The sequence below is a fragment of the Chinchilla lanigera genome, unplaced genomic scaffold, assembly GCF_000276665.1.
Source record: "Chinchilla lanigera isolate Chin_1 unplaced genomic scaffold, ChiLan1.0 scaffold00065, whole genome shotgun sequence".
In the NCBI taxonomy this organism is placed as follows: domain Eukaryota; kingdom Metazoa; phylum Chordata; class Mammalia; order Rodentia; family Chinchillidae; genus Chinchilla; species Chinchilla lanigera.
In genome coordinates, this window is record NW_004955466.1 from 11,322,538 (window position 1) to 11,339,544 (window position 17,007).

A 17,007-nucleotide genomic window follows, 5' to 3' on the forward strand; every position below is an offset into this window, starting at 1 on the left:
CTTATTTCTTTTTCTCTCTTTCCAGTAAAAGTTGGCCTCCCCTGCTCCCCTCTTCTATTTTCCCATACTTCTAAAAGAAATCTCGCCTTTCTTACTATTTTTCCCCATAGAAACTCTATTGCCTCAGTAAATAAAAGTTACAAATGACTCCACACTGAAATGGAGAGATAGAAGTCCCTCCTTTGAAGGGCATGGTTCATGCTTCTCCAAAACCTGCATCAAAGCTGCTCTACCCAAGTCTCCTAGGAGCTCTATACTTGTAATTATCATGCCTCACTTTTGTCTGATTCTTTAAAAAATTCTTGCACAGTTTTATTTACTTATGAAACCTTTTGTTAGAAAATTTCCTAACTAAAGAGGAGAAAAGAGTGTCGTGGGCTTGTTTGTGCTCATCACCCAGTTTTAATCATTAGTAGTATGTTGCTGAGCTCATCTGATGTTTGCTCTTCCATTGTCCTTGTTGGTCATGACATAGAAGTTATTTAAAACATATACCAAAGTCATGTCATTTTACCTACAAATAGTTCAGTCACTAACTCAAGAAATTTACAGAACATAGCCCTAATCCATTATAACTTTTAATAATAATTCTTCAGTATAATTATAATATTAGATACAATCCCTGCTATGCATAAATCTCCCCCATTGTCTAGTGATTGTCCTAAAATTGATTTGCTTAGGTTAGGGTCAAACAAGGGCCACACATTGAAATACTTCCCAAGTCTTTTAATCCGTAACTATTCTTTCCCCTCCCACTTAAAAATGTTATTTATTAATTGCATAAACTGGATCATTTATCTCACATAATATTCCATATTCTAAATTAGGCTGATTCCCCCCAGTTGTGCTTTTCATTTAAAACAGTTTAACTTGGGGGCTGGGGATTTAGCTCAGTGGCACGGCGCCTGCCTGGCAAACATGAGGTCGAGAGTTCGATTCCTGGTACCGGAAAAACAAACAAAAAAAAGATTAAAAAGTTTAACTTGACACACAGTAATTGTATAGTTATGGAGCACAGTGTCACATTTCAATACCAGTACACAATATATAATAACCAGATAGGGTGTTTAGTATCTCCATCACTTCATTTATCACTTCCTTGTGTTGGGAACTTTCAAACTCCTCCCTGCTGGCTACTTTGAAATACAGAATTAATTAAAACTTGTTATCTGTACTTCCAGCAAACTGGTAGGCAGAGATCTACATTTGATTAGATTCACATTCACTTTCTTTGGTAAGAATATCTCCTAGGTGGTAAACTCTTATGTATGTTCTCCAGAGACATAGGAGGTCTGGTTCCCCCAGGCTTTGTGATTTGAAGATTGGTCAGATGGCCAGAATGGTGGAAGACAATTCTCCAAGGGTTTCCTGAGTGTGTCTCTATATTGCAAGAAGAAATTTTAACTGCATTTTCCTACATTTCCTTTCCATAGTGATAATCTTGGAAGAAAGGTAGCTTCTCCCTCTAGAGTAGAGGGCAGGAAAGCTTACTTATCTATGTAAGATACCAGAATTTTCTAAGCTCAGGGTCTTTTCCTCAGATGTGTCCCACTATGTGTACAGGGGTCTCTGAGCTTTGCTGTGTTGCTCTGTCAGAGTTGAGGCTCAAGAACCAGACAAAATCCAGTGTATGATAGTCTTTAGTCTCTGTTAGTGTAGGTTCTTCAGAGAAACAGATCAGTGGCATATTTTTGTATCTGCTCACCCTGTTATCATGTCTGTCTGTCTATCTCCTACCTACCTATGAAAGACACTCACAAAAGAGGATTTCCAGAACTTCTGCAGAAAGTGCAAATTTGGACATTTTGTATTCTCATTTTTATTTAATTAAAAATATTTTAAAAATTTTTTGAGATTTCTACTTTGACTCATGTATTATTTAGGAATGTGTTACTTTAACGACCATGTGTTTTGGGATTTTCCAGCTATTTTTCTATTGACTTTTAGTTTAATGCCATTGTGCTCTAAGAGCAGACATTGTATAACTTCTAGTCTTTTTAATGTGTTACTCTTTGTTTTATGGTTCAGAATATGGTCTATCCTGGTGAATCTGTAGTCTTGAGAATATATATCCTGCTATTACTGAATGAATTAATCTTACATATCTATTATATACAGTTGACTTATGGTGTTGTTGAGTTTGACTGTGTCCTTACTGATTTTCTACCTTTGGGGTCTATCATTTCTGATGGAGAGGTACTGAAGTCTCCAACTATAACAGTGGATTAATGTATTTCTTCTTGAAGTTCTATCAGTTTTTGCTTGGTGGTTTTGACATTCTGCTGTTAAGTCACATACACATTAAGTATTATCATGTCCTCTTGGAAAATCGACCCCTTCATTATTTTATAATGGTCCTATTAACCATATTTCTCCCCAAAATAGGACTGGGTATTACATTAACTTTTGCCACAGAAGATGCAATAGGGCTTATTTTCAGGGAATGTCTTATTTTTTCAAGTAAAACAACCTACATTTATTCATGTACAAAAATCTACATTTATTCAAATACAGTCATGTCATCATCTTGTGGAATATCATCATATCCCTCCAAACCCCAAGTTCTGGCCTGAATTTCTCATGATTCTATTTCCTGTAGAGCCAGTGGCCTTGATCTCTCATGTCCAACAATGGAGCCCTCCTCAAATGACTGCCTCTTGTGCACGTAGCCTGTTCATACTGCCTTGGCCACATAGCATCAGTGGTTTTGTCCCATGAATTCTTCACTCTAGTCCTGACTTCTTGCAAGCAGGGCTTCCCAAAGTTTCCATTAAGTCCAGTGTTAATGGGAGACTTACAAGGCAGGAGTGGCAATGAAAAGGATGAAAACTCAGAAAGGTGGTCCACACAAAAGGATGAAAAATTGCAGGCACCAACACTCAGAAAGTGTTTATTTCACATGGGTGCATTATACATCTGTTATGACAGTCAACATAGTGAATGATGAAGATTAATATTAAAGACCATTGCATGTGTTCATTGTCAAATGAACACATTACTAGTGCTTTGTGGCTGTACTCTGATGGGTCATTGAGCAATAAATCTCAAGTTCATCTGTTTATATCGGTATTTACCTCTTGTCCAAGGGAGCCCACTTGGGTATTTACAAATATTTAATTAACATTTATATTATTTATTTTAAATATTAGTGCAAATATTGATATTTAATTATATATTAATATTATTTTATAATTCAGTAAGTCCCTCATGTGTTGCAACAGATGTACTAAATGCATTTGTCTGGCAAATAGTCTTAACTGGGGCTTATTTTGGGGTAGGGTTCCTCTTATGAGCATCCTGAAAAAATCATGCTACAGTTTATTTGCCAGTTAGGTATTATTTTAGGGGAGATACAGTATCTCTGATCATTTTCCTTGCTTTAAAATTTACTGTGAAATTAATATAGCTACTTCCACTTTCTTTTAATTCGTATTAGCATGGTATCTCTTTCTATACTCGTTTCCTTTTAATGTATAGGTGTCTTTATATTTAAACAGGGTTTCTTTTAGACAACACAGAGTTGGATCTTGTTTTTGGGTGCATTCTGACAGCCAGGCTAGTGTGGTGTGGAGGGAGGGTGCCGTAGGTCCCATTATCCTGAGGCCTGGGGTGAGAGGGCTCTCTGGCCTTTGTTCACTTTTACCTGGGACCAGGGTGGGCAGGAGATAAGAGTCCTCTCTCCTGAGCACTGGCCCTCTGCCCTAAAGGTCAGCGTGGGTGAGAATCAGGTGACCACAAGGGATCTCGGAAATGCACTAGTCAAGCCCCGTTATTACCCTATGGCTTGATATATGGGCAGATATGTTATATTCTGGTATCTACAGGAATACAAAATTTGAGATTTCATATTGTTTCCCCAATATGAAAATCAGTTCCCCCTGGTAAAATGAGAAAGAACCAGAGGTCAAAAGATTTGGCAGAGCAAAGAGAGATGGCTGAAAGATGAAAAGTGAAGTGAAAAAGGCAGAGTAAGTTTCAGGGACAGATTGTGCCTTCAGAATTCAGTGGGCAGTACATCTTGTCCGCACACACTCACAGCCTGTTCCGTAGGGATCACTGCATAATAACTAGGCATGGCTTTATGTGCTTGCCTCTGATTACCATACCGGTAATTAGATCTTATTTTAAAGACTTGGTATGCCTTTTATAGCCTATCTTTAGAACTGCCTTGGAAACATTAATCAAGAAGGAAGTCATAAGCTGTATAACAGGAAACCTTGCAAATAATAATGGGAAAAATAGAAGCAGCTGAAAACAGGTTAGAGTCTGCCTACCTGCTTTCCAAGAAAGGGTCATCAGGAAAGACTGGCAGGTGAGCAAACACCAAGCAAGGAAGTAGACAGGAGGAAGTGCTAGAGGAGGTGAGAAGACCAGAGGAAGAAATGTTAGAGGAAAACCTTCCTCTAACTTTCTATTTCTCTTAAATTAAGGAGTATAAAGCTGAGCACGGTGGTACACACCTATAATCCCAGCACTCGGGAGGCTGAGGCAAGAGGATTGCCATGAGTTCGAGGCCAGTCTAGGCTACACAGTAAGTTCGAGGTCAGCCTAAACTGCATAGGGAGACCCTGTCTCTCAAAAAACTAAAAAACACCCCAAAAAACAAAAAACCAAAAACTCAGTACATGTAATGAGAATGACCAGCAGAGGGCACTCCAAGCAGCATGAAAGATGCTTAACGTTCATGTGGGGGTCTTTGAGCTCTTGGTTTTCTTCTCTTCTGATTTCTTTTTTCTTTCTTTTCTTTTCTTTTCTTTTCTTTTCTTTTCTTTTCTTTTCTTTTCTTTTCTTTCTTTCTTTCTTTTTTTTTGAGACAGAGTCTCACTATACATTTCAGGCTGGCCTTGTATTCGCCTATGTAGCCCAGGCTGGCCTCAAACTTACAGCAATCCTCCTGCCTCAGCCTCCTTAGTGCTGCGCATGTGCACCAGAGCTCCTGAATTTTTAAAAACAAAACAAAACAAAAAGCAGCTTTCACAACTTACTGGGCAGCAGTTGCAAAAGGCTAAAGGCCTCAATAAGTAGCATTACCTTTGAATTAAAATAAACACTTTCACGGGGAACAAGGTACTTGAGCAAAAGGTCAGTAGGTGGCAAACTTATCCATTCTTTAGGCTGAAGAAGACCTGTGTTGGTATGTACCATTCTAGAGAAATAGTGGAGTTCTTGTTTCTTTTATTTATAGAAGCAGGGAGTGAGTGGTGTGTGTGTGTGCATGTGCCAAAAACACACTGTACACAAAGTAAATTCCTTTTCAAATAGTTGTGAAACGTTTATCAATAAGATAAGTCAGTATGTATCAAAATCAGTTGGTAACTCAGCCTCTTGAAGGTCACTTCCAATTTAGCAAGAACAGAAACAAAAGATCATGTTTTGTGTTCTCTTAGATTTTCATACTGGGGGAACACAAAATATGATCTTTTGCTTCTGTTCTTGCTACGTTGGAAGGATACATAACTTGGGCTGCTAATGGAGATCACGTCTACTCTGTAATGTACTATGTCTAATATTAAAATGTCCACTCCAGCTTTCTTTTGATTAGTATTGGCACTGTATATCTTGTTCTATCCCCTTTCTTTTGACCTATTTGTGGCTTTGTATTTAAAGTGTGTTTCTTGTAGACAGTGTAGAGCTGCTGCTTGTGCTGTTGTCCAGTCTGATCATTTCCACATTTAAATTGTGCTGTTGACTATGTATGTTTAATACAATCACTGGGATAGCTGAGTTGAAACCTGCCACCTCCCTGTTTGAATTTTTTTTAATGTTTTCTTCTTTCCATTCTTTTCCTCTTTTTCTGCCTTTTGGGGATTTTGTAATGCTTTTCTTTTCTCTTATTGGCATGTCGGCTACATGTTCTGCCCCTTTTTTTTTCTTCGTGGTGGCTGTGTGGTGTGTAGATCTTCTTTAACTTACCTGGCTGTGTGCCTGGTGTCACATCTCCCAGTGAGTCAGTGGTGTTCCTGACAGCCATTCTTGGTCACTGTGCTTGCTGTGATGGTTCGCTGATTGCATCAACTGCAGTAAGAAATGCCCAACTAAACTGGGCCAGCGTCGTTCTGGGTGTGGCTGAAGGGACTTACTGAAGAGAGTAGATCCACCCTGGGTGTGGGTGGCACCAACCAGTAGGCTTGTGGCCTGAATGGATAAAAGGGACCGAAGAAGGAAGGCTGCTTCTGTTGCCTTGGAGGTGCTCCAGTCTTCGCCTTCACCTTGGACGGTGTCTCTTGGCTTCCAGCGCAGACCCAGGAGCTCCTGATACAGACTCGCATGGGACACTGCAGTGAGCTCCAGGTCTTTGACTGGATCTTTCTGTCTCCAGTGCACAGATGGGCCTTTTGCGCTCTTCCACCCCTGACTCTGTGCGTGGTCATTGTAAGCCAATCCTGTAGATTCTTATATATTTGTATATCTTATATTAAATTGGTTTCTCTAGTGAACAGTGACTGATACAGTTGGCGATAATGTAATTACATGTAGTGAATCATACAAACGTATCTCACTAAATCCCAAGTAAGTGTAGCCTTGACTCAACCTCCTTCCAGTCAGATTCTGGGAATGGCTGGTGCTTGCCCAATACTACCTGACAAGAAAGGGCTTATGACAGAAAGGGGGTTTGAGGGGGAAATAAGACAGTTTTACAAACTCGAGTTAGTGTTTAAGAGATGGCTTAGTTCACAGCAAAATTGAGGGGAAGAGACTGTGTGAGTGCCACCTGCTACTACATGTGCGGAGCCTTCTCCACCGTCTGTGTCCTTTTCAGAGTGGTGCTTTGGTTAAAACCCATGAGCCTGCACTGACACTTCATTATTGCCCCTAATCTGTAGTTTGCATGAGGGATACATAGATCCAAGTTGTGGTAAACTGTAGGTCGCTCCACCCAAACCCTTCAGATTTCATTCGGCCAGGCTTTGCCAGCATCGGTATTTGGGAGCCTGGGAACATTCTGTGTTAGTGAGACCTGAGGACACACTGCACATGGAAGGTGCTGGAGCAGGGTTTCATCTCCCTGCACCCCAGCCCCACTCACCAGTGACTGACCCAGGTTGTGCAGAACCCTAGCATGCTTCTCCCTCAGGCAGCCAACTCTGAGACACAGAATTTCCTAGCAAGCCTGAGCTTGTTACCCAGAGGACTTTTTTATTTTACCTCTCCATTGGCTGCCTTCCCTGTCTCCCTTCCCCACCTGCCTACTGGTTTGTGCTGGGATCATCTAAGTAACTGACACGCCCTGGGACCTTGTCTGCTCCCAGAGAACCGGACTGAAACTGTAGAAAGTGAAGTGCCAAGGCGCTCCCCAGGGCAGAGGGCTGCGTGAATGTGGGTCTGCAATCCTGGGCTCCTGAGCGTCATGCTACACCCTCCATCTCCACAGTCCGGCCGTGCTTCAAGCCAATCGTACTGTAGTCCTCTGGGCTCCTCTTACCGGGGCCCTGCCCACCCTTTTGGTGACATCCCTGTTTGTCCATCTGCCATGGTTTGGTGAAATTTGTACCCCAGAAGTTCAGTACTGGAAACCGAGTCCCCATGCCATGATGTTGGGAGGGAGGTGGTAGAACCAGTAAAGAGGCAGCCTAGCAGGGTGGCCGGGCATTGAGGGTGCTGTTCTTAGATGGAATTGCTACAGTGACTCCGTTCACAAACTTCTTTCTTTCCAGAATTCTGGTTGCAAACTGAGTTAGATGAGAACTGAATCAAAGTCAATGGTTAGGTTCAGTGCTTATGGGGAAATTCGATCTGTTTCTCCTCTGGTTCAGTTTGTGACCAGAATCATGATGAGAAGTGAGTTTGGGAACCGAGACAACAATAATGGGATTTTTGGGCAGATGTGGGTTGGTTTCACCAGTGCAGGTTTCTGTGAAGAGGAAGCCTGCTCCCTGAGTCTCTCTGCTTCCTGTTTCAGCATGGATTTGAGCAGGATCCCACCATGAGGCTGCCTGCCAGGAGTGAGAAAGTCAAGGGCCCTCACATGGAGCAGAATGGGCTGCCTGGGTTTTGATTTTCAGCCTCCACAATTAAGAGCTAAAGAAACCCCACTTTAAAATACAGTACCCAGCCTCAGGCATTTTTGTTCAGTAACAGAAATGAGCTAGTATCCTCCCCTTTGCTGTCTCTGCCATCCTGGCCTTCCTGTTGCCTTGCCCTGGGGGCCTTTGCACAGGCTGTCTGGATCCTCCCGTGGCATGCACCCTCCCTTTATTCTGAGCTCTTCCTCAGACCGCCTGCTCTGAGCACCTTGCCTCAAACAAGCCACTCCATCTTTGCCTCGCACCTGCTTTATTTTTTTCTTAATGTTTCAAATCAATTGTATCACTAGTTGTTCTGTACTTGAGTAATACTTGTTGAAAAACGAGCCATTCAGAATGTTCCCACTCTGGCCTTCCCCAGCCAAGTTCTCCATGTGCTCCGCAGGACGCTAATCCGTGGGCTGCGCAGTGCTGTGTGAGAAAGGCTGCGGTGTGCATGCAAGGGAGGAGCAGTCAGTCCTGGTGCAGCCCGATGGCCAGCTGCCCGGGCAGGAAGGGGAGCTGGCTCCGCCTCTGTTTTGAGAGGCTCCACACCAGCATCAAACGTTCCATCCGCTTCTGAGGCTGTCTCATAGGCGACCTCAGCACAGTCATCTTTTGCTGAGCCCCATGACACTAACTCAGAATTATCAACACAGAGGGATCAGGAAAAACAGCTCACTGCTGTTTTGTTAACAAAAAAACAAAAAAAAAACAACTAGCCCTATTTTATTTTCAAAGAGCAATTCAGAGAAACAAATTTTCTGGTGGTATGCAATAAAAAATTATTTTCTTGTGAAAAATTCAGAGCTGGAAGGAAAGTACCATGTTCACAAGAGAAAGTACACGTTTGGTCACACACTGCCCTTTTTCTTTCCAAAGCTGGAGAAAGTTTCAGTTAAAGAAAATTGACCACTTTCCCTCTAAGCTGAATTTTACAGTTCTCACCAGCAACAGCTGTGTTTATCATGGCTGAACACGGACAGAACAGATTCAGGATTAACTACAAGACTGGTATTCTCAGACAATCACTAGCAAACTAAGCAAGCTCTATTACTTTGTGGTATTTTGGATCTCATACATGTAACATAAAAAATTACCTTAGAATTTGCTGCTTTTAGATAGAAGTTGATATATTTTGGTAAAATAGAGTATATTTGTAGTGCAAAAACTGACTTTTGTCTTTTTCTATCTTTGAGACAAGGTCTCACTGTATAGCTCAGGCTGGCCTTGGGTTCACTAAGTAGCCCAGGCTGGCCTGGAACTCGTGGCACTATTCCTGCCTCAGCCTCCCAGATGCTGGGATTACAGGTGTGCACCACATTCACACTTAGATTCATTCTTACGTTTTCAACATTAGATGCACATGGAAACTTCAAATAAACAACACCCCAGTGCTAGACCTCTTTGCCACCTGCCGAAAGCAAAAGGTAGGCCGAGAAATCTTGACTGTAAGTTTTTTTTAAAATCATTCAACACCTAACCTGTGGCCAGCGTCGAGCACGCTCTCCCTGAGTGCTCGCCACCGAGCGCACTCTGTGCTACAGGCTGCGGCTTTCTGGCAGCACCTGCCTGCTCTGGCGCCTTCTGCCTTCTCTGTGCCCACAGCCCAGCTATGGGTTAAGCTATTTCTTCTTTCTAAAGCAGATCCCACAAACGCTTCTAGCATGCTGTTCCACCTCTAAAACACCAAACAAAACCCTAAACACATCACATAAAAGAAATGTGGGGTGCCATAAAATGAAGCTGCTGTGTTTGAAGTCAAATTGGGTAAAAGAGAGAAGGGCCCACCTCCCAACAAGTCTCTTTTGCTAAATAACGGGCGCAGCCCAAATGGAAGTCCTGCTGGATGAAGCTTTCTGTGCCTCTGACTCCTCATCTGTAAGACAAGGGTGATGTTAATATTGACACACAAAGCTGATGTGAAGATCACATGGGCCAAGTGTGTGAAGAGTACCTTGCACACATAGGGAGCCCATACATGTTAGCAGTTATTATGATCATTATTATCAGTTTTAAATTCCTGAATTTAGAGTTGAGTGAAAAAGAGTTCAGCGTGGAGCAAGCAAATAAATGGAGAGGATATGACTGTCTTTGCAGTGAACCTATTCTTACAGAGTTTTGAGAATATTCTGAGCTATGGTATCTTCATCTTCATACATTTATAGCTCTGTACCACACAGCAATGTTCAGTCTAGGCTGCATTTCAAGGTAGAATTTCCAAGAGATTTTGAAGAAGGTCCCTGTCTTCATTGTCTAATCAGCCTGGTATGTATAAGACTCTTGAGAAATGGTGGAAATGAGTATGAGCACTGCATAGCTGGAGAGAAACAAGTCCCTCTCTAATTAACTAGTTAACACATAAATTCAGCAAGAATTAAATAATAAACTGCACCAGATGTGCTCGGAAGCAGAGATGCTACAGGAGAAAGATGTGGTCTGTGTCCTCCAGTTGCTCACAGTCCAGTGAGTTTGCAGAAGGAGCTTTGTCCAATTCTAGGTGACAGTGCAGTGACGAAGGTCTGCTCTGTCCTCCTAGCCTCAGCACTGGGGCTTTCCCATCCCACTCTCAGGTTTCCACACTCACCAAGGTGAGCATGTTGGGCTTATTTGTCCTCTCCAAGGTCTTATCTCGTGAGAAGCCTAGCTATCAAACAGTTTACATATTCCTTTGCTGGAAATCAGCTTTTCATCTAGTACCAAAGAAAGGTACTCACAAAGAACTGCAGTAGATATGCTGAAGGCCTAATCACCTTCCATCCTTGGAGGAAAGCTGAGCATTCCTCTCTGAGTCTTCAGGTTTTTTATTTTCTTCGGAACTGGTCTGGATGGATCGAATGTCATACTCGCATGGTATTTTCCTTTATTTTTTCATTTTGAAGATTTCCCATTGAAGGGTGTTTTCACTTTGTTTTAAAATTTTTAAGTAAATTTTTGGAATCCTTTGGATGCTTAAAACTGTTGCCAGATTATGCTGAACACAGAGCTGAATTTTACACAAAAGAAGTACTTTAAAAACTTGCTTAAAAAGCTAATTTTTATAAATGGAATAGATTTTGGACTGAGGGATGTTAAGATTCCTTTTAGTTTTAAACAGCTGTAAATGCTATGTAACAATATAAGAGGTCTCAGTTTTGAATTTGGATTCACAATGGCCTTCCACACTTAATATTATGCTATTCCTTTCTCGAAGCTTTTCTGATATGGCCTCAATGAGTTTAATGTCTAATAGAGCATAACTATGACTATTCTTTAAAAACTCACATCTACTTTCTTTTCTATTTGTTTCCAGTAATCTAGTTTGCTTGTAAAAGCATGGGGTGGTGGCAAGACTCCAATATGAACCCCAAATGACCACATTTTGGCATCTGTGCCCTTGTGAGGACTCTTTTCATTGGCCATGTCTTGGGTTGACCAACAGAATATGGAGGAAGTGGTGCTCAGCCAGTTCTGTGACTGGACCTTCTGAGTCCTCCTCCTGGGACATTTGTTTTCAGGAGGCCTGAGCTGATGTGAAGGAAATTTCACTACTCTGATATCAAGATCATGTGAAGAAACTCTGAGACTGAATGGAGAATAACCAAGGTCCAGTGGTTTCAGTCCTAGTCCAGCCTTTAGATGACTCCAGTCCTAGCTGCCATCTGATTCCCACTACTTGAGAGATTTCAAAAGAGACCAGCAGAAGAGCCACCCTGCTGAGTCCAGCCACCCACAGAAAGGTGGTTTTGATCAGCAAGTTAGTAGCATAAATGGCAAACTTGTTAACAAGAAGATAGCCTTTCTGTTTACCAAAGAGAATTGCTTTCCTCACAGCAGTTCATATACTAACTTGAAACATTTGGTGGAGAATCAAGCTTATCCTTACTATCTAGGTTAGTGAGTAGCCAACTTATTCCTGATCAAAAAACTCATCAACAAGTGTGATTCTCTCTGTCCTGGTCCTCACTAGTGGCTGACGTTTTTTCTCATCTCTGCGTGGTTCCTCTGAGTCAGAGCTTGAACTGTCCCAGAAAAGCTGTCCTCGGGCCTCTTGTTCTTGGAACCACATTTCCATTTTGCCCATTTTCCGGGGACAATAGCCGTTCCTTGCTTGATATTCCAAAAATTCTTTATCCTGTGAATTTCCTACAAAAAATGAAAAATTTCAATTTAATTTTTTCTAACAATTCTTTTGGTTTAGTTAAGTGCCTAAGTTTTTATGAACACAGAATAAATTGGACTTTAAAAACTATACACAAATAAACACATATTTCCAACAGGTGTCTCTGTAAGCATCAAAAATTTTTAGTTGTTATTTTGAAAATTTTTAAGTCTTTTGAAAGTCACAAGAATAGTACAGTACATACCAATACTCTAAGCCATCTATAGCATTTTGCACACTATTGCTTTCAGCTGAGCCACTTAAGAATTAGTTGTAGTCACACCCCCTACAGATAGCATCATAAATCTCTTATGTTTTTGTTTGTTTTTTTTTTTGGTTTTTCTCCGGTACCAGGAATCGAACTCACAACCTTGTGCTTCCCAAGCAGGCGCTGTGCCACTGAGCTAAATCCCCAGCCCCCATAAATTTCTTATGAACAAGGGCATTTCCCCTACATAACTACAGCACAATACTTTCACTGGAAAATTTAACACTCATGTAATGAGATCTAATATCCTGGCTTATGAACTTAATTTGTTGTAAGATTTTGGAGAAGAGAGCTGTGTTCATGTTTGTGTGGGGAAGTTGGCTGAACTGTTTGCAAATAGAAGAATTTGTGAACTGAAGTATTACTATATATGATCCTTATCCAAATGTCCATGGGGGTTCCAATAATGCTCTTTATAGCTGGCTTTATTGTCTTTTTTTTTAGGTGCAGGATCCAATCTAGGATCATGCATTGTATTTCATTTTCTCACGTCTTTATCTTTTTTAATTAAAAAACCTTACCTCTCCTTTTCTCTCACTCCCTCTCTCCTCCTGTATCTTCATTGTCTTAATTTTTTATTAACACTGACATTTTAAAGAATCCAGGTTAATTATCTTGCATGATGACCCTAGACTTGGGCATTTAAGAATTGTTTCCTTGTGGTTAAGTTAAGGTTACACACATTGGACAAGGATATTGGATAAATGGTGTTTCTCAGTGCTTTTCACTGTGTGCTAGGTACACGATGTTCACATTTAATGTTCACATCAACTGACTTTATTGGGAACTAGGACCTCAACGGGTCAGTCAGCTTTATATTTTTATTTTTTCACTAGAAGAGTTACATTTGATGTCAGATTGTATTTGTGTGCATATATATGTATTTACTTTAACATTTTATTTAAGCTGCATCCAGCATCCATTTAGAATTCCCAGAATAACACAGTTTTGCTTGAGAAAGGTTAGCTTTCAAGAAAATAAAATCTTCCCAACCACCTTTAAGCAGGAAAACAATACTAGATCTAGCCTAGGGCCTGCCCCAGTCTGGATAAAGCATTTTGAATCACCTTAGTGATCACTATCTATTAAAATTTTTAGCATATTTTATTTAAACTCTTGATCTAAGCACTTACATTCTATCATATAAGAAAGCCACCATTTCTTTTTTCTTCAGCCTCATATGTTTAAAAATCTACTTTACTGAGGTGTGACTGACATTCACAGAGCTATGTACTTTTTTTTAGTACTGAGGCTAAAACCTAGGGCAGTCACATTTAACTACATCCCCACCCTTTTTGATTTTGCAGCAGAGTCTCACTAAATTGAGACTGGGCTTGAACTTGAGATCTTCCTGTCTCAGCCTCCCAGAGTGCTGGGACATTTTAAATATATATACACCTTGATGAACTGAAAGTCAAGTATTTTGATGTAAAGATTTGTGCCTTGTGATTCAGCAGAGTCCTTTCTGCCTGAGGGAAGGCTTCCCTGTTCTTCCCTGGAATATCTTCATGATTATGACTGTTGTCTGGCTACAGAGCCCTGATAGGTCACTACAGCTGACATGTCTGCAGCCCTGACCTCTCTTCTGAGCCACAGTGGACTTATTCAAAGCTGGACACCTCCGCCTTGACATTCACCTGGCCATGTATCAGCCTCACCTCTTCTCTCACAAACCTGCTCTGCTCCTGGTTGCTGCAGTCCAGGAAACAGTATCACATCTTCCCCATTACCTGCCCAGTCATTTGAGGAACCAAGCAGTTCCCCTGACCTTTTTAAAAAATACCTGATCACACTACATCCCTGCCCTATCAGTGTTCCCACTGACCTTAAGGTAGAGTTCAAAATCCGTACTTGACGTGCCTCACGAGGCCGCTGTGGAAGTCTCCGAAATCGTCTCTGCTTATCCTCTGAGTCTCTGCGCAGTGTCTAGAATGCATTATGCTCGCTCCCAGTGCAGGGCTTCTGCACATCCTGCCATTAGTTACAATTTTGAGCATTGCAGCATCCCTGGTCCTCACCCTCACATGAACTCTTGCTCCTTCCTGTCCTATTGGAATGTCACTTCCCGGTGGAACGCTGCCCTGCTCCGCAGATTACCAGCTTTGCCAGTTATACTCTGCCTGGACATCTCGTTCATGGTGTGTCCTGAAAAGGCTCTACAGCCCAGGCATTGCATCTGCCTGGCTCCCGACCATGAGCTGAGCATGGAGCAATGCCTGGCACCTGTGTGTGCTCAATAGCTGTCTGTATAATAGTAAAGGACTCAACCAATAAATGATCAGAGAACTTTAGGATGTAGAAGTAATGGTAAGGAGGACCTGGGAAAGTCTTCACTGGTGCTTAGAGGTATCCATTATCTCTGCTCTGCAAATGAGCCAGGAACTGCTAGAAGCATCCTACAGACTGAGAGGAGGAATGTACTAGAACATCTGACTAGAAGGAGAAACTTTCACACAGAAAATGTTTGTTACTCCATGTGGTACTAATGTGATACTAATGATAGCACATGTCTGACAACACCCTTGATCTTATGATAATTCAGGTCTCAAGTTAGCTTGTGAGCAAAATATCCCCAGTCAGCCTTGAAAATCAACCCTTGTCACTCAGAAAGTCTTATGTACACGGTTGTGTGTACACAGCATTACCGTTTGAGCACTTCTGAGCTAGACGTTTTATTATTTTTATAAAATGTTTGACTTACTGCAGTTTATAGGCTTAAAATCAATAAAAATAAAAACACAGCTTACAAAAACCTAAAAGGGCTTTGAGTGAAACATTGTAGAGGAAAGTATGTTCCACGCCAAAATTAATTTGGGAAGAGAGAAAAACAAGAGTTGCCTCTGTGTGTGTGGAGGAGGGACAGAGATGAGTTAGGTAGTACAAGGGTTATAAAGCCTGAAAAATGTTTGGAGGTTACATATTTTACAATATGTGTTTTAGGAAAGATGAATCACTCTATAGTATACCCTCAATTTTCACAGGTAATCCTATAGTTTAAAAAATAATGCAACATACTTTATAGAAAACTAGTACAGGTAGCCAGGTAAGACCAGAATTGTGAAGGTGACTTTCAAATGATGGATTTAGGGTGACATTTCTGTGAGTCATTATGTTGCTAACTATAAGGCATAAATTCTACCTTTTAAAATTTTGCCTTGGGCCCATGATATAGCTCAGCAGCACAGTGCCTGCCTGGTAATCGCAAGGTCCTGAGTTCAATTCCTGGCACCAAAAAACCCCCCAAAACCCCCAAATAAACCAAACCAACAGCACAAAATTTTCCTGTATTCCCATACATTTCTTATGGCATTTTCCATGGACATTTACACATACAAGATTAATTTCTACATAAAACTTATATGATAGACAATATTTATCCCCATTTGCACATGTGGACACAGGTTCACGGAGAGTCCATAACTGCAATTTAGCCATATCCTTTCTCTTTAGAGAACAAAGCCATGCAGAAAACACGTATGACTGGTTTCTATTGGGAGACTGTTACATGCTGGCCCCTCCCCGGGCAACAAAAGTGGCCTGTTCTTGTGGAGATTGTTTAGTGAGTGTGCTGCTGGGCTCAGTGAAGGACTTTGATTCTAACTCCAGTGCCTTTCCCCCTACTATGTTCAAATCATGATCCTGAAAGGGCAGGGGCCACATAAACACATTAAAACTCATAGAACTGTACGCCCCAATGAGCGAGGCTCACTTTGTATATATTATGTGGTCACATAAGTTATATTGCTAACAGTTGTCTGGAATTTATCATATAAAGATGTGTAACATAAAGGCAGGTGATTACACTTTAGAGATACAGCAGCAAGCTGATTTTATCTCCCAAGACAGCTGGGATTCTCATTCAACCTCCCAAAAGGGGAACAGGAAAGGGCAAGCATGTCATTGAGAGGGACATTAGCTACCAGACCCTGAGTAGCCTGAACTCAGCTGCATGATCTTGACGCCGCTCACTTGTGGGAGAAACCAGAGTGAAGGACCTTTAGGAGGCAGGGAGAGAAGGTAAAGATGCCTTGCGGCAGTGAGGAGCATGGAGCCCTTGCTAGAGCATTGCCCAGCGCAGTGAAGTGTGCAAGTTCCGAGTCAGCACCCTGAACATGCAGCACCCCCCAGCAGCTTCTCGCCCTCTGTGTGGCCTTGAGCATGGACTTGTCCTCTACGGATCTGAAAGAGAGGGGGAAAAATCCTCACTTCCCAGAACTGGCACAGAGAGGATGCTAGAATCCACTTAAAAAGGTTAGAAGCACCTTATCAATGGAACCCTGTCCACTGTCACCCCAATACCCTACACTTTCACGTGTGGAGGATGGTATGAGAGTTAAAGCACAGAGAATGGCAGCTTTGGTGTGCATTTTAGTCTCTCTGTCATCAAACAAACATCCACGGCCCCTCCCACCCTGTCCAACAACTGCAGCACAGGCGGGTGAGGGGCGGCAGCCGTCTTTCTCCATGAGACTGTGACTAAACGCAGTTTCATTCCAAGAAGGAGACTTAGAATTTCTGTCTCATGCTAAGATAATCTACATCTTCTGGGCTCATTTTCTGTATATTCACACACAAACATACACAGTCATTGCAAA

The 17,007-nt window shown here is 41.7% G+C and overlaps 1 protein-coding gene across 3 annotated transcripts in view; it reads right to left on the minus strand.

The window, feature by feature from the left end:
* Positions 1-9,261: 9,261 nt before the first annotated feature.
* Positions 9,262-17,007, minus strand: part of LOC102026959 (chromosome unknown open reading frame, human C14orf105) — a 38,068-nt gene continuing 30,322 nt past the window's right edge. For all 3 annotated transcript variants that reach the window (XM_005399207.1, XM_005399206.1, XM_005399205.1), the window contains one exon: positions 9,262-12,128. In XM_005399207.1, the coding sequence (XP_005399264.1) occupies positions 11,893-12,128 (236 nt within the window). In that variant the 3' untranslated portion in view covers positions 9,262-11,892. The remainder of the gene's footprint in view (positions 12,129-17,007) is intronic.